This window comes from Gopherus flavomarginatus, chromosome 4 (assembly GCF_025201925.1).
Source record: "Gopherus flavomarginatus isolate rGopFla2 chromosome 4, rGopFla2.mat.asm, whole genome shotgun sequence".
NCBI classification, from domain to species: domain Eukaryota; kingdom Metazoa; phylum Chordata; order Testudines; family Testudinidae; genus Gopherus; species Gopherus flavomarginatus.
The window spans coordinates 2,285,895-2,308,429 of record NC_066620.1 but is presented as its reverse complement, the minus strand read 5'-3'; the positions used below and the strand labels follow the sequence as shown (position 1 = coordinate 2,308,429).

At 49.3% G+C, this 22,535-nt stretch overlaps 1 protein-coding gene and 1 long non-coding RNA gene across 5 annotated transcripts in view; one reads left to right on the top strand and one right to left on the bottom strand.

The window, feature by feature from the left end:
• LOC127049898 (uncharacterized) overlaps window positions 1–22,535 on the top strand; it is a 201,298-nt gene that overhangs the window by 153,752 nt on the left and 25,011 nt on the right. For all 4 annotated transcript variants that reach the window (XR_007774098.1, XR_007774100.1, XR_007774099.1 and 1 more), the window contains one exon: window positions 19,611–20,073. This is a non-coding gene — a long non-coding RNA (uncharacterized LOC127049898). The remainder of the gene's footprint in view (window positions 1–19,610; window positions 20,074–22,535) is intronic.
• The window catches only part of BCL2L11 (BCL2 like 11), an 81,575-nt gene continuing 65,236 nt past the window's right edge, over window positions 6,197–22,535 (bottom strand). Inside the window, exon 4 of the mRNA XM_050951258.1 lies at window positions 6,197–8,347. Within this exon, the coding sequence (XP_050807215.1) occupies window positions 8,336–8,347 (12 nt within the window). The 3' untranslated portion in view covers window positions 6,197–8,335. The remainder of the gene's footprint in view (window positions 8,348–22,535) is intronic.

The following is a 22,535-nucleotide window of genomic DNA, read 5'->3' as shown; positions in this document are numbered from 1 at the left end:
AGTGAGGAAAAAACCTTGACAGGCCCTATAGTAATGATGTCCCACAGCTGGTATATGTAAATATCCTGAAAGCCTATCACAGCAGGGCAGCCCTGGTAAACATGATCTGTTGTGTAGTAGGGGAAACTGAGGCACACCACCTCATTGATCTGATGGCTGAATGCCAGACTGACTCCGTCTCTGGAAAGCATTGATATCTGCAGTGCATTAACACCAGCTGGGAAGACGGAAGTGTTGTCTGGGCACTTGCGGCACCAAGAAGGGTTTTTTAGCTAGCCAGGGAAGGCTCACTTGCTGACTTGTAAGCTCATTACTGTAGGATCACAGCCACCTCTGGAGAGGTAGAAGAGCAAATTTGTACAGAAATACAAAGCAGGCTGAACCTAGGAGTGATTCAACAGTCTGACAGCTCTTGGGCGTCACCTGTGGTCTTGGTCCCTAAGAAAGACAACACTGGAAGGTTTTGTGTTGATTACAGGATACGCAGTGCTGTCGTAGTGCCAACAGCTTTTCATGGAATCGTAGGACTGGAAGGGACCTCACCTAGTCCAGTCCCCTGCACTCATGGCAGGACCATCCCTGACAGGTGTCTCTTCTTAAAAATCTCCAATGATGGAGATTCCACAGCCTCGATCCCAAGCCTAGATGATAGGCCAGATATTTTAGGCAAAGCTAAATAGCTCGGCTCTTTTGAGATAGTTAAGGAGTACGGGCAAATTTCTTTAGATTAAGATGATGAACATAAAAATCTGCTTTTATTGCTGATATGGGACTTTCTACATTCAGCATGTTGCCATTTGGGTTAATTAATGCAGGAACCACTTTTAAGAGGCTGGTCAGCCAAGTGTTACATGGATTACAGGACTTCGCAAGGGCCGATGAGGATAGAGATGTGTTCAGCAATTCTTGGTCTGATCACAAGAAACACGTGTACATTGTATTGTCAAAGCTCAGAGGCTGATCGTACTATAAAAGCCTCTAAATATAAAATTGGAGCAGCCAGAGTTCCTTATTTGGGATCCTGGGCAGGAGTGGTCAAATGTCGCCTGCTCCCTTAAAGACTGAAAACCTGTTCTGGCCAGTCCAGATGTCGAGCTACGTGCAGATGCTGTTCTAATGCAGTTGGGGGAAAGAACAAGAAACACCCCCATTGCTTTCTTAAGCAAGAAACTGACACCCACTGAACAGAATTCTGTTGTCCTAGAGAAAAAATGTGATGCCATTGTGTGGGCAGCCAAGCCATTCAGGTAATAATTGATCCTTCTCCTGTAGTCTGGTCACACCAAACGAAAGGCTGCAAATCCAAACTATTGTGATGGAGCAACATACTGCAAAAATATGACATGGGAACTATTCATATAAAGGGGAAAGAAGACATGGTGGCAGATGCCTTGTTCAAAGAGGGCTCTGACCTGTTGCCTCTGGGTCAGCCAGTGGCTAACCCTCCTGTGGGTTTGTAAGGGGGCAGGTGTGACCAAAAAGACCTCTGTTTTTACACCCCACACACCACTGTAATAATCTTTGTACAAACTATGCCTGGTGAGGTCATTTGCAAACGAATCACTCGCCGGTCAGTCACATCATGGTGACATGTCTGCAGCAACATTGTGTGTCAAATTAGGAAATCCCCCTGTAGGATGTTGATCACACATGTTCAAAACCACACAGCCCAGCCTAGGGCAAAGGCTGTCAAACAGGCCTGTTCTAAACAGAGCCATGTGTGTTTACCTCGACTTCCATATAAGTAGTAAACAGGGTCCTAAGACAGCAGGAGACCAAGCAAATCTGCATTTCAAAAAACCCACATAGGAAGAAGGAGCATGGAGCGTCCTTCACCACCAGACCCCATGTCACCTCCTTTACTGTTTGAATGGCCTTTTCTCTGAGGGAAAAGAGTCCACCTCAAGGGTTCACTGAAAGAGGCGGAGAACCCCAAACTCGTGCTGTCTGTCTGTCTGTCTCTCTCACCTAACTAGACAAAGGCACCAGTACATTTGGGCCTCTGGCAGAGGTCCTGAGCGGGGAGAGATCAGCCACCATCTTGCTGGCAGACCAGGGGTGAGAAAGTCCATCTTAAACAGAGCCTGGAACCCAAACTTCCTAGATTACATTTTAGATTTTTAAATGTGTATTTTCACCTTTAGTTGCTTGTAGCCATTTCTAAGGTTCTCTCTTGTAGCTGAATTCACTTACAATCCTATCTGCTTTTGTTAATAAACTTGCTTTATTTGTAATCTGAACCAATCCAGTGCTGTGTTTGAACTGAACTGTGCGGTAACTCCAGCGAGAGCAGCACACTGTTTGTATTGACCCTTTAGGAGGCAATGGACCTTTAATATCTGAACTGTCCAGGAGAGGGCAGGGCAGTGCAGCACACGCGCTGTGGGGAGAATTCAGGACAGGCAGTATGTTGGGGTCACCCTGCAAGTAGTAACCCAGGCTGGTGGAAGCCAGAGTGTGGCTGGTGTGTTGCTGACAGGCTGCTGGTGTCGGAGCGGCTGAACCAGGGCTGTAGTTACACACAGACACTCAGGGTGTGACCTGCAGGCTGGTAGACTGGCTGGGAGTGGCCCAGGTTGGGAGCTACAGCAGCAAAAGCATTGTGAGGCCACCAGGGTTACAGGGCAGGCGGTGACACAACCTCTCACTGGTCTGGACTGCAGCCCGGAACGTGACACCCCCTCCTTTCTTTCAATGGATTTTAGTCTGTAAAATTAAACTCACACATGGCGGGTATTCAGCTCATGTTACGCACACAGCAGTCACTCAGGCTTCACTATGGCGCAGCTGTGGCTCAGAGTAACATTTCCAAAAGCACCTATGTCCCATTTTCAAAAGTGAGCCAGGCATCTCGGGGTAGGGGGGAATATGTAATGGTACTTAGAAGCCTCAAGAGGCACATAGGTGCCTACATAACTTTTAAAATCTGGCTGCCAAGAGCTAGCATCCCATTGACTTTCAATGAGATTTAGGATCCCAAGTACCTATGTCACTTTGAAAATGGGTCTTAGGAGCCTAAGTCATTTAGGCACATTTAAAACATTTGGTCAAAAGCTAAAAATTGACCAGTTTTAAACAAGGGCCCCGTTCGACAGAAGCCGAGCTACATGTTTGGGTGAGACTGACGGCAATGGAAACAAATCCAAATGTCTGATTTTCTGTTCAACACGCTATGCACAAATCACCACACATGCGCTAATTCCTGCAAGAGTTTGTGATGGGGACAGAGCTCCAAAGTTAACTCACAAGTTGGTCCTTTGTTTTCTTTTTATCAGTCCAACAGAAGAGGTCCTTTAAAATACTTAAATACACTAAATGTAACTGGACACCTTTCGGTGAGAACTTCATCATGGCACTGTTGTTCTTTTAATCATCCGATTGTGCCATCTCATCTGTTCCCGGCCTGCACTTTTGCTTAACTTAACAAATATTTACAATGGCCACTTATCAACCCATTTATATTTTCAAAGTTATATTTTAGTGATTGCTAGAGAATATTGTTCCAAACCACAGTTGATATTATCAGCTGTCTGTCATGTATTATTTGTGGTGAAATAAAAGCAAAGGCAGTAAGTGGGTGGGGAGGAGTGAGACTACGACGACAAGCCATTTGCGCGGTTGGTTGATACGTTCTGTGAAATACAGCTGGCTGTAAAGCACTGGGAGTGGCTCTGAGTGCTGGGCACACAACAGACAGGAACATGCTTAACCTGCCAAGATGAAAATGAGGAACATAGGCAACTGAAACAGCAGAAAAACGGCTCCTGTGAGAGACATCACCAACAGAGGAGAGGAGGAAATCCCAGCGATGGACTCATTCATCTTCTAGGGCAGTTTGCTAACCCCAATTAGTTATGGGGGTTATTTTAGCAATGTGCTTTCCCCAGAGTCTGTCCCGTTTTAACAGGCTGTGGTGCGCCCTGTGAAACCCTTCACAGGCGGATCGATTTCAAGGCCAAGAGGGCCTGTTGTGATCATCCAGTCAGCCTCCTGCATTACACAGGCCAGACTCTTACCCAGTGATTCTGTAGGGTATCCAAGGTCCATACTGAAGGCCAAAGGGCAATCCAGGCCTTTCTCTGTACCACCAGCACCGAGACACGTGCTGTGGTCCAGCTGAACTATGCTCATTGCTTTACTGGAAGGCTGGCCAGCAAAGGTGATTTTAAAGCCCTTTTATGCTTCCCTGGGCCCAGCTGAGGCCCAAGCCAGTTCCTAGCATAAACGCAGTGTCCGCGGCTCAAAGGGACACTGTGATCATCCAGCTTCCCCCTGTATCGCACAGACCCAGAACTGCCCCCAGTAACTCCTAGAGAAGAGCTTTTAGAAAAACATCCAATTGCGATTTAAAAATTGCCAGTGATGGACAATCCACCATGACCCTTGATAAATTCTTCCAATGGCTTGTTACGCTCACCGTTAAAATGCACATCTTATTTCCCAGCTGAATTTGTCTAGTTTCAACGTCCAGCCATGGGATGGTGTTAGATCTTTCTCTGATGCACTGAAGAGCCCATTATTAAATATTTGTTCCCCAGGTAGATACCTATAGATTGTGATCAAGTCACCCCATAAACAGCTCTTTGTTAAACTAACTAGATTAGATTGAGCTCCTTTGTTTTCTCATCATAAGGGCGTGTCTGTACTTAAACGCCAGAGCAGCACAGCTGTAGCACTTCACTGTAGACAGGAGGGGTCCTTCCATCTGTGTAGGTAATCCACCGCTCTGAGAGGAGGTAGCTAGGTCAATGGAAGAATTCTTCTGTCGACCGAGTGCTGTCTACACAGCGGTTACATTGGTATAGCTATATCTCTCCAGGCTGTGGATTTTTCACACCACTGAGAGATGCCGTTCTACCCATGTTGATTCTAGTGTAGACCAGCCCTAAGGCAGGTTTTCTAATTCTTAAATCATTCTTGTGGCCCTTCTCTGACCCCTCTCCAATTTATCAACATCCTTCTTGAATTGTAGGCACCAGAACTGGACGCAGGATTCCACCAGCGGTCGCACCAGTGCCAAATACAAAGCTAAAATAACCTCTCTGCTCCTACTCGAGATTCCCCTGTTTACACACCCCAGGATTGCAGTAGCCCTTTTGGGTGCAGCATTGCACGGGGAGCTCATGTTCAGCTGATTATCCATCACGACCCCCAAATCTTTCTGGCGTCACAACTTCCCAGGATAGAGCCCCCTATCGTGTCAGCCTGAGTTCTTTGTTCGTAGGTGCACGCATTTACATTTATTTGTATTAAAATACACCTTGTTTGCTTGCACCCAGCTTCACAAGTGATCCAGAGTGCTCTGTATCAGTGACACGTCCGCATCATTATTCACCTCTCCCCCAATCGTCTGGATGATTTATCAGTGAGGATTTTATGTTTTCTTCCAAGTCATTGATAAAAATGTTAACTGGCACCGAGCCAAGGCCGATCCCTGCAGGACCCCACTGGAAACGCACCCATTCAATGATGATTCTCCATTTACACTTACATTGTGAGAGCAGTCTGAGGGCTGATCAAACTTACGTTCAACTTCCTAGAGCCCCACAGGGCTGTTCTGACTGGTGGGGATGAGCCAGGCACAGGGACACCCCCATCACGGCTCTTTTGCCCAGCCATGTCTTTGGTGCTAGTAGCCAGGAAGGGAATGTCATAGGACCAGTGTAGTGCCCACCAGAGTGATGGGTGAAAGACAGCACTGGCTTGAGGTACCACTGATGAGTTCATCTGCCCTTTTCTCCTGCCTGACCATTGTAACAGGGATTTCTCCAAAGACCAGACTTTGCACAGTGCAAAGCAGCTGGAATGTGACATTTCAGCTCCTAAGGAGTCCTGAGGTCCCATATAGAAATGGTGTCTTGACCCTTCGAGAGCTTTTGCAGCTGGTGCACTTTGGAGCAGCTCTGAGACTACTTTAAGTTGCACTGTGGCAAGACTGGCCCCGATCAGGCCCAGGAATGGATCTCCACTAAAATTGGGCTCTATCCTCCAGTCTAGACTAATGGAGATCACAGGGGAGACATAACAGTGCATGGTTTCAGAGCGGTAGCCGCTTTAGTCTGTATCAGCAAAAACAATGAGGAGTCCTTCTGGCACCTTAGAGACTAACACATTTATTTGGGCACAAGCTTCCATGGGCTAGAATCCACTTCATCAGATGTATGGAAAATACAGTAGCAGATGTGTATATAAACATAGGACATAAAAAGGTGGGAGTTGCCTTACCAAGTCAAACAAGACAATTCGATTAACAGTAGAATACCACAGGAGGAAAAATCACTTCTGTGGTGGTAATGAGAGTGGCTCGTTTCAAACAGCTGACAAGAAGGTGTGAGTAACAGTAGGGGGAAACTAGTTTTTGTAGTGACCTATCCACTTCGGGCCTAATTTGATGGTGTCCAGTTTGCAAATTAATTCCAGTTCTGCAGTTTCACATTGGAGTCTGTTCTTGAAGAATTGCTACAACCGTCATGTGTCCCTTCAAGGAAGTAACATCAAAGGTGGAAGGAATTTCCTCGGGGGGAGGTGTAGGAATAGTAACACAGCGTTATGGCTTAAAGTGGGAACAATTCATGCTGGGTATTAGCAAAAACAGTCACAGAGGAGCGGGACGCTTTGGCGCAGACTTCCTAAGGGAAGGAGTTGAGGCATAGTCACTGGAGAGAGTCAAGACTATAGTTGATAAATCTAGTGGGATTAACACAGGGACGTCTAACCCAATACAGAGGGTCAGAATGGATGGCCTAAGTGATTAGGGAATTGCTGGGCTTCGCTGGGAATACATGTCAGCACGTTCTGTACAAGTGAGTGGTCAGGATACTGCTGGGTGAAACTCTCCCTGAACTTCAGTCGTTAATTAGATGTAAATTGCTTCACTGCTCTGACTTTCTGGGCAACGTATCAAGATAACAGCAGAGCAATTACCATCCGACTAAAATCACCTTCGAGTCTTGGAAGTGCTTATGGGAGCACGGTGTTCTTTCGCTGTGTTCTAAACCTGGGTTAATGGGGGTGGGGGGGGTTCCATATAGCCCCCGCTTTCCCTCCGTTATTTCTGATGTTCCAGGCGGCAGTGTGTGATGACCACTCAGCATGGGGCCTGATGCAGCTCCCAGGGAAGGAGGTGGGAGTCATTCCGCTGGCACTGTGCCCCTGGCTCAGTGGCACTGGGGTGGATGGGACGCTGATACTCACCTGTATCCTGGAGTTGGGACAGGGAGCAGCTGCTCTGCAAGCGAGTCCTGCTCCTCAGCTCCTCATCCCACAGCTGCAGACAACAGTAGCCAAGGCTGCTGCGGAGTCTCTGTCCAGCCCTCCTGTGTTGTGTGCTGCCTCGCCTAAATCACAGCTGCACCCACCCCCATCTGTGGAATCCCACAGGCGCCCAGTCCAGGTACAACTCCTCTGCTCTCGCCCAAGGCAGTGCTGGCATTAGGCCATGCACTGAAATAACCTCTGTGCTCTGCTCCTCTAGCTTTCAGCTGCATAAACTCCACTACCTCTGAAGTATCTTGTCTGAGCACCTTATTGAGAGCCCCCCGTGGCCTCCTCTTTGCTGAAGGACACACACACACTGTCGTTAGCAGCTCCGTTCTGGGCGTCCATTCATCATGCAGGTTTCCTTCTGCACGAGCCATTGTAGCCAATGCGTTTACAAGAAGGGGATCAGAAATGTACCCGTCTCACCAGCCGTGACCTCGTCCACACTACGGAGCTCTGCTGGCAGAGCGGCGCGGACGAAGCCCTCGGTGTAGACGTCATTATACCGGGATTGAGGGAGCCCAGGTGAAATAAGCACTGATGTGCAACTTTGCTGGCCTGAGCTGCACCCTAGAAGCTCCATGTGCAGACCTGGCCCTAGCCTCTCACTCTTGTTGTTAAGAATTCCAGTTTCATGTTTATTTTTCTTAATTCCAGTGTTTATTTTGAGCCATGTTTCCATTTTTTAAAAATTCTTTGAGAAAAGCCTGGCACTTGTGTTCTGTTTTCCTGTGGGTCCCTTTGCTGCTGTTGAGTTGTTTCTGTTGCTGCTTTCACTAGTGGCAGATTTAAAAAACCAAAACCAAACAAACCTAGAGAGATGAATTTTGCAAAAGTAATCTGTTGAAAACTGCATTTTACAAACAAACTGGAGGCATTTCCCTTTGCTTCTCTGCTCCTCCTCGTCCTGCAGGCCAGCGCTAGCAGCCACTGCACACACAGCCATTGCATGGAAAACTTTCTCCGCAGCAAAGCTCCGGTTCTGTTGCAGGGAAGGAAGTGGGTTGCCAAGGGCGGCAGTGCACTGAAGAACAGGCTTGTACGCTGCCCTGCAGCTCCAAGCACCAGGTGTCAGTCAGAGGCAGACCTGAAACAATAGAGGAAATTGAGAATGAAGGCTCCACCTGTGATAAAAGTGCTCTTTAGGGGCCTGGTCCAGTGAAAAGCCTGGCGTCAGTGGGAGCTAGATTGGGCCCAACAGCAGCAAAGTTGCCTGTTCGGAGCAGTGGAGATTGAGAGGCAGCAATAGCAAGGCAGAGGGCTCATATAAGGATAAGCCACAACCAATCAGCCTTCCCAGAGACAAGGCCTGTCAGGGCCATGCAACAGGCAGGGCCTCATGTTATCAGCCTTGCCTACGAACCCTGGCCAATGTCATTCCCCACTGCGTGCTCAGTGCCCCCGTTGCTCTCTTGGCATTGGAGTTGAGCTTCCGTGGGCCGTCTGGCTTTCTGCCCAGCCTTTGCATGCCGCCCAGAGACAGCGCTGTGGGGAAGGATCAATACAATGGGATGGAGACGTGTTTTCTTCTCTTCCCCTTTCACTGCCCCCCCACCTGGGCCAGTCTGGCTCACTCAAGGCAGGTGTTGAGTGAGGGGCAATTCCATTCGCTGGCTCTTTGGGGTACTGAGCGTGCTGAGCGCTGTTCCAGCTTCTCATTGGACAGGATTATGCTGATTGCAGGTGGCTGGAAGTGGGGGTGGTGCATGTTCTTTTAGGGGAAAATGTTGCTGAAAACAAACAAAAATGGTTGGGTTTTCATTGACATTTTCAGTGGAAATTTTTGACTTTTCAATGAAAAATTTTAAGAAGGCCGAAAACTTCTGAAAACTGGGCGGGGCAGGGGGGGGGAATTGGCTTCTGGGTTTTCTGGTTTCCAGTGAACTGCTGAAAAATTTCAAGGAACATTTTCCATTAACTTTTTTCTTTAGTTGAAAATTCCAATTTTCTGCCCCAATAAAGTCTAAATGGGAAATGTTCCAGCCACCCCTACCCTGAGCCCAGGCTGAGTTCTGCAGCACAAAAGGGAAACTCTTACTCAGAGCCCTTTCCCGAAAGAGCGTGTTGGGAAACAACACTGAAAGCCCGTCTCCTTGCTCCGTGGGAGAGAGCCCACAACTAGCTGCTGGGGGTGAGACAAGCGCTGAATCCTCCTGGGTTTCCTACAAGGACAGTCATAAGGTGATCAAACGCCAGAGCTCTTCCAGTGCAGGCATGAGGTGTGCAGGATTGCCTCAGCCTATTGCTTGCGATGGTGTGGAGCTGTCAGGTTATGTTGTAATGTTCTGGCCATGTTTTAATAGAGCTTGTCTCACAAAGGCACCTAGAAAACTTCCCCCCGATTCGTTCCGAATCCCTTCCCTTGAGTATTACATCAAAGTCAGGGGTTCAGAGCCAAGGTCAAACTCAGCTGCTGCAGAGAGGAAACTGTAGGTCACAGCAAAGAGCTAACATTTTGGTAAATATCTTTAGGATATTACCTAAATACCACTCTCCTTCACCCTCTGGAGAAAGATCGCTGGGCCTGTCTCCCATTGCAGTGAAAATCTTCGCTCCATCTCTAAACAACTTTGTATCATCTGCAAAATTTGCTACCTTACTGCTCATTCCCTCCCCCTCTTTCTCCCCCTAAGCACTTTCCAGATCATTAATAATCATATTAAACAACACAGGGCCTAGTATGGAGGCATGAGGCCCCACTATGCCATGATAAACCAGAAGTTAGGGACCAGATGCAGGAATCATTGGCTGAGTTTCTGTGGCTGGGTTATGCAGGAGATCAGACAAGCTGATCACAATGAATTGATGAGAGGAGAATAGATTATTGAGGTTAAAGTTGACCAGGAAAGTGAAAGTACCAGAAAAGCTGCAATGGAAATATTTGTAGCAGTAAATCCTTCACATTCCAAACAAAGCAGTGACCCCCAACGATTTAACAGTCCCCGGATCCATTTTTCACAAATCCCGTTTTTCTGTGCTGGCTGTTTGTTAGCTTAGTGCAGAATAACACAACAACCCCTCCGACCTCAAGGGAACGTTACTCCAGAACACCAGCTAAGACAGCAGGGAGAAGAGCAAAGAAATGCAAAAATTGTCTCGCTGCTAATAATCCTCGTTTGCCACACCGGACTCTCCAGGCAGCTGGCTCCCCCCGCCCATGAAGGGATGCCTAACTCTCTCTCCATGTACAGCACAGATCCTGCTCCACCTTACTCTGCTGGGGACCCAGCCATAAAAGAAAAACCCTTCGTGCCCAGCCAGACAAGGCAGCTCAAGATGAGCGTTCACAGGGCCCTATCCAACATCCGTACCAGTCAGTGGAAATTTCCCATCAGCTAGAATGAACTTCAGATCCAGCCAGAGGCTCTAAAATACTGTGTGTTAAATCCTTTCCCCATTTATGCCTGTATCTGTAATTTTCACTCCATGCATCTGAAGAAATGGGGTTTTTTACCCATGAGAGCTTATGCCCAAATAAATCTGTTTGAGGCAGGTGGCACCTTAAAGACGCTCGTTGTTTTTGTGGATATGGATGAACAGGGCTACCCATCTAATCCTTTCCCCATTGATGTCAGTGGGGCTGGGATTTCACCCTGTGCCTTCAATCCCAGTCGCTAACTCTTTGGGCATGTTTACACTGCGATAAAAGACCCGCGGCATGGCCGTGGCTGCCCCACGGAACAGACGCCAGCTCATGGGGCTCAGGCTGTAACACCGTGGTGCAGATATTTGGGCCCTGGGACTCGGCGCTGTGGGGTTTTATTGCATTGTAGACCCCAGGGTCTGGGAGCTGTAGTCCTGTTGGTTCGGTTAGTGGTACTGAGCCAGCCCTGCAGCCCACCCCTGTGCCAGCCTCTCCCTGGGGCCAGCCAGCATCTCCGCAGCAGGGAATGCACCTCAACCCAGTCGGCTGCACCCCCTGCTCTGCTCACTGATGCGGCTGTTCCCCAGTCCTCACCACGCAGCCACCCCACAGCCCTGCATTCTGGGCTCATTGGCTGACCCAGCCCTACCGACAGAGGAATATACTTATAGCCCCATTCCTGCACATTCCTAGTCATTAGCTGCTTTGGTTTATCCCCTGTAAAATACAAGCTGCATGTTATCTGACAGCCTTCCTCGCATGGCCTAGCCAGCTGTTGTGAGAGACCAGACTAACGTCTTCATTATAGTCCCAGGGCATGTGCCACTCATGCTAATGCCATCTGAATCTTTGTCCCCGTCTAGTGGTTAGAGCACCCATAGCGGCGTATGAGTCCGCTATTGCCTTCAAGCTCAGCTAGTACAGATTTGTTCTCTTAGCTGGGCAGGTCCTGAGGTCAGGCCCCACTACGTCTGACCCGTCTGGAGGTGTTGCTGTGTGAGTAGAGGCTAAAATTACTGAAGAAATCATAAGTGCCTTTGAAAAATGAACATTAGTTTTTCCTCCTTGTTTCTGCTGCTCTTTTCCTGGGGTGGGGAGCATTTGTATTGTACCAGGAAGGAAGTGGGCAAGACATGAGCCCATTGTGCCAGGGCTGACTTGTCCCTATGCTGTAGTGGTCCCTGTCTGACACAGGAGGATCCCTCGCGTCTTTTCAAACAGTAATATTAGCCTTCTGTTGTTTTGAAAGGCTGGGTTGTTTTCACTCTTCTCAAGTGATTTGGAAGGGTTTGGCCAGAAGGCAGCGAACCTGCAGGGAGGGAAATGCAACACAATGGTAGCTCAGGCACTCAGCGGCAGACAATGGGCAGGCAGAAATGTGACACAGGTCATCAGCTCACGGCTGTTTATCCCGCACCGTTGGGAGTTAAGAAGCAGGAAGAGGAGGGGTTTTTCCCCCTTTGTTTTTGAGGAAAACAAAACCCAGATTTTTTTTTTGTCTATTTTTTTTGTTTGTTTGCTTCCTATAGTCCCAGCTGCACATAAGGACACTGTTTGGCTTCTAGGTTTCTGTGGTGAAATGAATACGGCAACCTCATTCTCTTGCATGTTTGCAACAAATTCCTGCCATTCTCACGCTGGCTGGTCATTATTAACGTATGATTAAAGACACAGAAATCGTGAGCGTCCCAATTATCTCCTGGCATAAGTATGAAACGAGAGCACAACCGACACAATACCAGGGATGCTGGCACAGCACGGGCAGCATAGCTTCTGCGTTACAGGAAGGACACACGTTGTTAATATAAATGGGACACCAGTGACTTTGAATCGGTTTATCCCATTAACTCCACCTGCCTTTGGACAGCCCAGTCATTGATCAGACCCAGGCATGGACCTGTCGCTCTTTCGTTATTGCCAGCTGCATTTCTAGCTGCCTGCTTTGCATGACTGGGGGGCTATTCTATGACATTACGTCCAGCGCTGAGCAAGAAGTGGCATGAGAGTGGCCTGCCCCCAGCACAGCCCTGGGAATTGCTGTGACTCAGAGACACCTCCCCTGTGTCTGCCATACTGCTGGTCAGAGTAGCTATTTACTATTAGGTGCTCAGCTATAATTCCATCGGGCCTGGACCGTTAGGCCCTGGGGTATGGGCCTGGGGAGAGGAGTGTGGTAGAACGATCTCATTTGTTCTACAGGGCTGGTGTGTGAAGATAATCCCGCATTCCTCATGTTCCCCTTGGGGTTCTCACCATAAGAGAGAGGGAACTTGTGCTGCTCGTAGGCATTGGCATCCTGTCCATACCCTTTCCCCAGCCTCACCTCCCCTTGCCAGTGTTGCCATGAATAGCTTGCTGATGGTTGTGGCCCCTCTGCACAGGCTGGGGGCCCACAGCTTCCCTGGCGGGCTGCTCGGCATCACCACTCTGCAGGGTGGCAGGGGCCAGCCAGGGTCGTTGGTGATAAGCTGCCCCAAGTCCCGTCTTGCCTTGGGCACACAGGAGTCTGTCTGGCAAAGGGTCCAGGTGGAGCCTATCAGAACAGCAGCTCAGCTTTTCCTGCAAACGCTGGGTCTGACGGCTGTGGCTGCGTCCGCGCTGACTCTCGGACGTGTCCCCAAGACCAACTCGTGGGACCTCGGGAAGGAAGCAACACAGGGATGCACATCATAGCCAGGGCCTGAGGGCCAGGTGGGAATGGGCTTCCAGATACCTCCCGTCTGAGGTGTAGGGACCGTGGTGGACCAGCCTGGCGTATGTAATGGATGCAGCAGCACGTGAGGGTCTAACATCCCCCATGGGCCCAATGAGAGGCAGCAGCCCTGGCCCCCCTTGGCTGCCGGGTCAGGGGACGTGCAGCACAGGGAGCCACATTAGCAAGGCTCTGTCGTGTTCCAGCACCACCTCCCCTCATGGGAGCTCGGAGCCCTTTACAAATGGAGGCAAGGTGGGGCACTGTTAGTCGCTTCAAAGCCCAAAGTCTCACAGCAAGTCCACAGCAGAGCCAGAAACAGAACCCAGGAGTCCTGGCTCAGCCAATCAGCCACGTCTCCCAGGATGTTCTGTTTCCAGATCGACAGCCAGTGAAATGACGGGGGCTTCCAGTGGGAGGCTGGCGAGCAGGCCAGCCTGATGTCCCTGACATACCCCGTGCAAGGAGCCACGGTGACGATGCCAGTAGAGGCTGTGGAAGCGGGATACATTCGTCCAGGAGCCCAGCTGGAGTGTGCTATAGGGAGAGGGGAAGGCAAGGAAAGAAGCAATGAACTCCAGGGACAGAAGAGGAGAGCAAAGGGACCACAAAGGAATGTCCAAGGAGGAGGGACGATGAGGAAAGCCCGGCAGAGTACAAGAAGGTTTCTGGTGGCGTGATCCAAGCTGGGCTGGCGTACGGCCGAGCCTTGGGCTGGTACTCTGCAGTCACAGCAACCCATGTGCCCGGGTCCCTCGCTGTGCGTTGCTCCCTGGTGGGCATTTCCTGGGCGTGGTGACTGGCTGTCTCAGCTGCCTCACTCCGGACACCTGCCTCCCGTCGGGCAGCATGTGGGACTCGGATCTCCGGGGAGGGGGAACGCGAGAGGCGGGTTCCAAACCTTCCTGTATGTCCAGGAGCTAGGGAGGGTCTGAGGCAGGTTAAAATCACAGCGGAGCGAGAACTGGAGTGGAGGCTGCAGGGACTGAGATGGGGCGAGCGAAGGCCAGGGGAGCTGGAAGAGAGAAGGACAAGAAGAAGGCAGATGCCAGCTGTCTCTGGTACTTCTCTGGTCCCTGTTGCCATGGTACCGAGCACCTCCCCATTGCCCTGACGGGGAACTGAGGCACCGGGAGACTGGGAGTTACAGGCCCAAGGGCTCAGAGGACGCGTGTGGTGAAGGGGTCCTACCCACTGGACCGTCCATCCTTTTCGTGGTTGAGAGAGCAGCCCAGGGACTGGATGTGCCTGGGAACAGCCGCAGGATGCCAACAGCCTGGCAGTGGGTAGCCGCATGCCCAGGCCCTGCGTTGGAGCTGGCTGGGAAACACAGGAATTTTTTTTTTCCTGTGAAAATTTTTGACAAAAACAAAAATAAATCATTTTTGCCAACATTTTCCTGCCTTTTTTCACAACTTTAGGCAATGGAAAGATGAAATCATTCTAGTTTTTGACAGCTGACGGATTTGAGGCAAGGCTTCCACCACTGCCCACCTGAGGGAAGTTTCCATTACCCACATCTGCACAGCATCTGCACGCTCTGTCTGGTATCCCCACCTTTACAAAGGGCAGTTGTTGGGCTCTGTCTCTGGGACAGGCTGGCTTGGGACTCTCCAGAACTTTGTTCCACGTTCCCTTGCTGCAGCAGAAGTTTGGCTTCATTGTGGGATGCCCTGATTTTCAACTGGCCCATTTTAGCAATCGGAGAGCGAGCCCCAGGCCATGTCTGGCTGCCGACTGACCTGTGTGGTCTACAAAACAGGACTTTCTCCTTGTTCACACTGTTTTCACTGGCCTTGGTATAGCTACTTGATGCCGTTTCCCTCTCATTCTTCTTTCAAGAGACCTCCTTTGAGATTCTTGCTGTTGAAGAAGGAGAGTCCTGTAGAGAGGGAATCCTTAGCAAAGAGGAAATTACTTATCCTGGAATTCTGCTTCTCTGGAGATAAAAGGTAAAATCCTGGCCCCGTTGAAATCAGCAGCAAAATCCCCATTGCCTTGCCTGGGGACAGGTCTTCATCCATCATCTTGCAGGATTTTTGCCCACCCACCATCCTGCCGCTGCTTAGAATCTGAAGAGTTCCTTTTCTGTGACTGTTTTCCCTTTGTGCCTGTCTCAAGGTATGGTTTGTTTCTTTTTCTTGTCCCAGGAGCGGTGCCAGGGTTTTTGGCGCCCTAGGCGGGGGTCCTTCCGCGCTCCCGGTCTTTGGGGCACTTCGGCGGCGAGTCCCGGAGCGAGTGAAGGACCTGCCGCAGAATTGCCGCTGCTGACTCAGAGCACGGAAGGACCCCCTGCCGCCGAATTGCCGCTGAGGGTGGCAAAATGCCACTCCCACAAATCCTGGCACCCTAGGCGACCGGCTAGGTCACCTAAATGAAAGCGCCGGCCCTGGCTAATCCCGTGTTGATCACCCTGAATTGGCTTTTGCCTGTGGGGGCTGTGCTTCCCCTTCACTTGAAGGAACTTACTGATGTCAGGGATGTGGTGTTGCTCAACAATTCTCAGTATCTGATCCTTAGTTTTTGCAATATTTGATATTTTTCTTAAAGCCCCAGCTCCTGGAGCCAGGGGATGATGCGAGGATCTAGGCTTTCATTTAAAAGAGAGGACGATCTTAGCCAGTGGTTATGGAGAAAAGCCTGAACACGTGGCCCAGGGGCACCTTAAAAGCTCAGATCCAGAAGGCAAAGAAAAAAATACCCCAAAATGTTTTGTTTTTTTAACTCTCAGGGTTTAAAGCCAAACTCATGCTTTCGAGGGCCCAGTGAATGTATGGGGTTGACAACATTGGCATGTGCTAAGGGATTAATTAAGAACCAAGGGTATAGCAAATAATTTTCCCTCTTTTCTTTCATGCAACTCACGCAGGATGCTGGAAATGTACACCTCTGTGGTCTCACCTGTGTGCCAACCTCTGGGTAGGACACATCTCAACACTCGGTGCTGTGTTAGGGACAGCCACGGTCAGAAGAGGGTTTGTTTTGTTTTTCTGGTTTAATCATCATTTAAATATTTCACATGAACAGTTTTGTAATCAAATGGCAGCAGGCAACAGTGCCATCCTTTCAGAGAGCTCACACTCCTCTGGCATTCACATGATTTTCCTTTGGAAAATGCCACTGATATTAAAAACAGACACTGGAGCAGGGGAGGGCGTAGCTGAAATGATTCTCCATGGACGGTACAGCTCTCGACTGCCCTTTTAGTTGCTTGCCTGTGTCCTGTACGTAACACATTTGCGATAGGAGAACGGTTACATCAGCTGACAGAGTTTACATCTAACAAAGGTCTGCTTAATCTGCAGCACGGGAGATTTAGGTGAGCTATTAGGAGAAACTTTCTAACTCTCAGAGCAGTTCAGCTCTGGAACAGGCTTCCAAGGGAGGCTGTGGCATCCCCATCACTGGATGGTTTTAAGAACTGGTTGAACAAACCCCTGGCAGGGCAGGTCTGGGTTTACTTGGTCCTGCCGCAGCGCTGGAAACGAGATGAGCTCTTGAGGTCTTCCTATGATCCGAAGATGTTGCTCAGTGTCTTCTCGGGAAGGGCCCTTACCCTCGCGCCACAACTAGTCCCACTCAACTTCGCTCCCCAGCTGGAGTCTCTCAGTTGCATCGTGAGCCTCATAACAATTGGTGTTTCTCTTAGATCCCCAACCTCTGGACTCTCGTAAATATGTGAGAATCTCAGCTTTCGTTTAAAAAAGAATTACCTTTCTGGCCCTCCTGGAAAATGTGCACCCGAAAGACTCAGAACCAGCAGGCAAAGAAATGTTTCTTTTTAAAATCTCATGATTTTTAAGCCAGTCTCATGATTTCCAAAGCGCGACTCAGTCTGACTGAGCGGTTGGGGTTGGCACTGCTGCTGCTCCAAACAGCTCATGGCAGAGATGCCTTATGAGACAAGGCAGCCTTCAGGATAGTAATTTGATTGTTACTGATATTTTCCCCGAGTTCCTATTTCACTAGCTGCAGTTGGTGATTGAGATTTCAAGACGGCAACCAACAGCTTTTTCATTCACAGGCCAAAACGTACAAAAGTGGCCTCAATTATCGGGGCCCCAACTTGAGAGACAAAGCACCGGAAATCGATGAGAGCTTTGCGGAGAAATGAACGAGGGGAGCCTCTCAGCAGCATGTCAGCAGGGCCTGTTCTCTGGAGAGCAGCTCTCTGGACAGCCGCAGGCTCAGCTGCACTTCTATAGGCAGCTGTGCGGTCCCAGCCCCACTCTCCCTGTTTCTAAATGTCACGGGCTCCTCCATCCCTGTCCGACATTGGGCCAGCGGCTGGATGGCCTGACCTCACCAAGACCTGAAACGATTGCAAAGCCTCAGAGCAAGACAGCCCAGGCTGTACTGTGAAACACAACTCGTCTTTTGGTGTGAAATTCTCTTTGCTAAGGATTTAAAACCCTGAGCCTTTCCAGGCACAGTGGAGGGAGGTGCTCCCAGAACAGTGCTGTGGTCCTCCAAGCAGATCAGGAGGGAAGAGACGACTTGGTTTGCCTATTTTTTTTCATCGATTCCAAGGCCAGAAGGACCCATTGTGATCATTTAGTCTGGCTTCTTGCATAGCCCAGGCCAGAGATCAGCCCCACAGTAATTCCTAGAGCAGAGCTTTAGAAAAATGGCCAATCGGGATTGAAGAATCTCAGTGATTGGCTCAGGCTTAAGCCCTGATTCTGTCTACACACAAATCTATCTGACTTGGGTCAGTAAGCCTGGACATGGCAAAGGGAGTGAGTCCGTGCCTGAGTCCCAATGGAACTTGTGTCCAAAGTGCACCATTTTTCGGTGTGGATGGAGCTCAGGCTTGGCTTCCCCAGACTCATGTCCTGAGAGCACACCACAAATCCATAGACAAGTGTTCCTGTTCTTTCTATCCCAAGACTGGCCAAGTGAGCCCCCAGAAATGGGAGCAACCTCCTAGTTAAAATACAGTTGCTTGGCGTGTAACCCTTCCACTGAGCTGCAGACAGAGCAACCATCGCCTGCATGAGTTAGGACCAGCGACAAGAAGAACTCCTTCGCCGAGTGCACTGCCCCCTGGTCCTGGGACCCAGCCAGATTCTGGTGAATGTGTGGTGTGAGGCAAGCAAGACGCTCGACTTCAGGCCCCCATGTTTGTTGTTGTTAACATACAACTGGGAGGAATTTCTGATTTATGACCCAAAGCAATTTTTGTTACAAGCCGCGGGTAGCAGCGGGTATCTGCTGATGGTGGAACGCAGGCCAGTGCCTTGGCCATCACCACTGCCACATGGAATTCCACAGGAAGACTGGGTAGCGCGAGCAACAGTTAAACAAGCATTTAACATTCCTATTTTCCTAGTTACTCACACACTCTTACAAAGGTGCACGAGGTGGGGCCGTGCGTTAAAAGTAAGAACCATAAGCTGCCTTCCCTTTTTCCATGGCACTGTGGAGAAATCTGCCACGCCGCAGCATTACGAGCCACCTGTAAAGAGTAAAATGGATGGTGTAGGAGAAGAAAATGCAGTTCCTTGGGAGACAAATCAATATCCAGAATAAGGCAAGGGGATTGTATGTAGTCCAGAAATGTGTTGAGGGTGAGGGGGGCTGGCTGTGCAGTTCTTTGAGAGGCCGTATTGCCGTGTGTTTGCATGTAGATCATGGGTAGATGTAGTCAAGGCAGGTTGTATCATAAACTGTAGGGAGACCATAATCCATGTGGATGCTCGTGCAGCATCCTGCTGATTCCACCAAGCATTTTGACCCAGTCCCGGGTGCTGATAGCTGCAAACTTTCTCCACAGTGGGAACTCCAGAGAGGTAGTCATGCCTCTGGGAAGGGTGTATTGTCTGAGCCCTCCTGTATAGGACACCAGCCCACTCCACTTGTAGATGTGTCTATCAGCTTGGAAACCTCTGTGGCATACACGCCCGGCGTGCCGACAGTAGCTTGGACTAGAATGTCCGTTTGCCATTCAGCAATCTCCAGGATTGTTGTGTGCTCCAGAACGTGCGCCGCTGGAAAGGACCCATAAACCTTAGGCAGCAAAGCCCAGCACACTCCCTCCCCACACCTACACACATTGAAATGGTCTGCAGATAGCATTAGTAAATTTGCCATTGGTAGTGTGCTCTTTTCACTCTGCATCAGTCAGTTGTGTCCGCGGAGCTGCTGGGAACCTAAGACTACACTGGGGCTGACTTTAACAAAGTATCATTTTTTGGCCTTGAGATTCCGCAGGCATTTTTCTCTGACCAGGCACTGAATGAACCCTTTGTGAAGTACTCAGACAATAATGCACTGGTTCATGTCTGTTTTCAGGCCCTTCCACACTCCAGCAGGAGCCTGGGATTTCGAATCGTCATGGACTGGTCAAAGAAGAAGCGTTTCTGTGATGAACTTAGGGTGGACATCCTGAAGACGGCCAACCAAAGGGGAAAGGAGTCTCAGCAAGTGGAAAGGCAGCAGAGTACTGGGGCAGAGCTGCAGTGTGGGAGGAGAGACTGCCTCTGGACCAGGACTGCAGCAAAAAGACCTTTTTGAGGGGCTGCTTGCACTAATGGCCACAAGGCTTCTGCCCCATGTTCCGAGTGCCCTCCAGAGTGCCATGTCTTGTGGGCCAGGAATGCATTGGACAATACCATGGTCCGATGACCCGTGCTGCTTGGACAGGGTAAATTACTCCTGGCAGTCCTCACCCCCTCGCAGCCCTCCATGCACCTTCAGCAGCTCCACGTAGGTGGTAGAAATGAGGAGGAGAAAGGGAGCTCTGGGCCATGCAAAGGTAGGCAATTTCTGGCTTCACTGTTTTGCACTGTTCGTTGTTTGTGTTATGCAATTTATGTCATTACTGGTTTGGATGTTGGCTTATTACTGGTTTTTTGGTGTTGGGATGGCAGCTGGCCTGCTGGACAATGCTTCATATTGGGTGACGTTACCAGGGACTGTAACTGCTAGGCAGCGTGGCCACTGATTCTCGCCATTGGACGACATAGCCTGGAGTATCTCCACTAGGCAGTACAGCCAGCCTTGGACTCAAAACATCCTTTGACAAACCGGATCCAGAAATTCTAAACTAGGGTCACTCTTCAGTGTGGACGCACGAGCCTGGGTTTACAAACACTACGCCAGTGGGCTCGAGTCCCACTGACGTTGGGATTACATTGTGAGGCAGACATTCCAAAAGACTCTGATCCTGCACGTGCCTGCTTAATTTGACTCTTGCGATTCATCTCATTTAGGTCAAGGGGAATCCCTGCATCCTTACAGTGAAGTCTCTGAGCAAGTGGCTTCAGGATCAGGGCAGGCCCACATTTCACAGCCGAGCCATTGGGAGATTTTTTTAAGGTCAGGTACGTGTTACTGTGAGACAACATAGCAGCTAGTAAAGTACAATATATGCAGACCCTCTCTCTGTAGTTTACCTTGGCTCTGGGTGTGGATACACACCGAGTCACGTGCTCTGTACTATGCTGAATGACTGCCTCGGATGGCGTGCAGAGCCTGCAAAGCGGAGCTGGAATTGGTTCTCAGAACTGGCAGGTGTTCTTTCAGGACAAAAGGACAGAACTGGGCCATGGTTTTATCCTCTTTCAGAGGGAGTCATTCTTTACAGAAGCCCCGGTTTAACCCCAAACAGCGGAGCTGTTTGCTGCTCCTGTAAACGCGTGCACACACATTTTAATAATCGCGGCTGGCCTGGTTCTGGAAGTTATAATAATGGGGCAGTGCTGCTGCTTCAGGCTTCTCGAGGGAGGAAAGCTGCCAGAGCTGGGAAGTGCTGATTCAGCAAAGCCCAGGGAGGGCTAGTGAAATTCTATCACCCTGTGTTTTCTCCACCAAAACGCAGCTGCTCAGAAGAGCAAACCATTTATCAGCCTGTCCACATCTGGAAACTCCATGGTAGCACGTGGAGGGGTTTTTCCTCTTCAGTTTGAACACAGTTTCTAGCAGTCTAATCCCACTCTCAGATGTTCAGTGGAAACTGTTTTGATTATTGATAAAACTGGCATAATTTACCTGTAGATTTTTTTTTTTAGCTTCTTATTTTTTCCACTACATCTACTGCTACCTCACCCCTAAGTGACTCTGGAAAAGCATTAACTGTGAGAAGGCAGAACGTTCAAATTAAGAAAGCCACATACGCTTAGATTCACCCGTTGATGTCCTGAGTCATAATTCCTAGCAATTCCCTCACATAAAGCATCCCTAACAGCAATTAACAAGTGGATTGGGGACCAGTGCAGTCTTGCTGTGGAGGAAGAAAGTTGGCCTGTGCTGTTAACTCTTTCTAGTTGCTATCTGCTGGGTAGAAGTCAAGTGAGCAGAACTGTCAAGTCACTGCAGAATTGATGAGGTCAGCCTGGTAGTTTCAGGTCTGGGCCACGATGTGTGCTTGCTTTGTTTTGTGGGTTTTGCCAAGGGAAGTAAGATATTTGTCTTTTCATTTTTATATATACCAAGCACGATGGGTTTCGCCTGATCTGGTTAACACTTTCAGTTCACTCTGTTAATTACAATACTAATTCCAAGCCGTGCAGTGCCCGGCAATTCTCAGTGTGGTCCTAAAATGACTCCTCGGTGTCTCTGACTCACCAGAACCTAGACACTCCATTCAGGTATTGTGAGGGTGCACAACTATTGTTCTCTGCCCTGCAGTCTTCCAGTCCCTTTAAAGAGAGCAGCCTCAGGGTGGCTCCTAACTTTACAGCTTGGTTCATTTTTCTATTGATGCTAAATATGGCTGTAAGAAAACTCTCTTACTTTTCTTCTTACGCTATCATAGTCGGGTCTGGGTGAAACTGGTAAGAAAATGTTCACAAATTCATTTGAAATTATGCACCAGTTCACTCCACACATCAATCTACTTCTGGCTTAACCTTTCTCATGTGAGCATGGGGGTAGCTAGGGGTTTGGCAGGGTAGCCTTGTTGAGAGAAGACAGGGGAGAGTGGAGATCTACAAAACAGTTCAGGGCATTTATAATATTGTATATAAACAGACACTCACCAGGTCAGAAGCAGCCGAAGATGTCTGGATTGTAGTTCAGCCTCTAGAAGTGGGCCCGCGACACCAGTGTCGTTAGGGGTTTAATTTGAATTCTTATTGTTTGTGATGTTGAGTGTGGTGTTTCTTCCCCTTCCAACCAGTAACCAGCTATGACTAATGTGTGTGTTTGTTGAACTACAATATCTTGTTGTTTGCAGCTTTTTCCAGCATTGAGGCGTCATTGGCTGCACATTGCTAG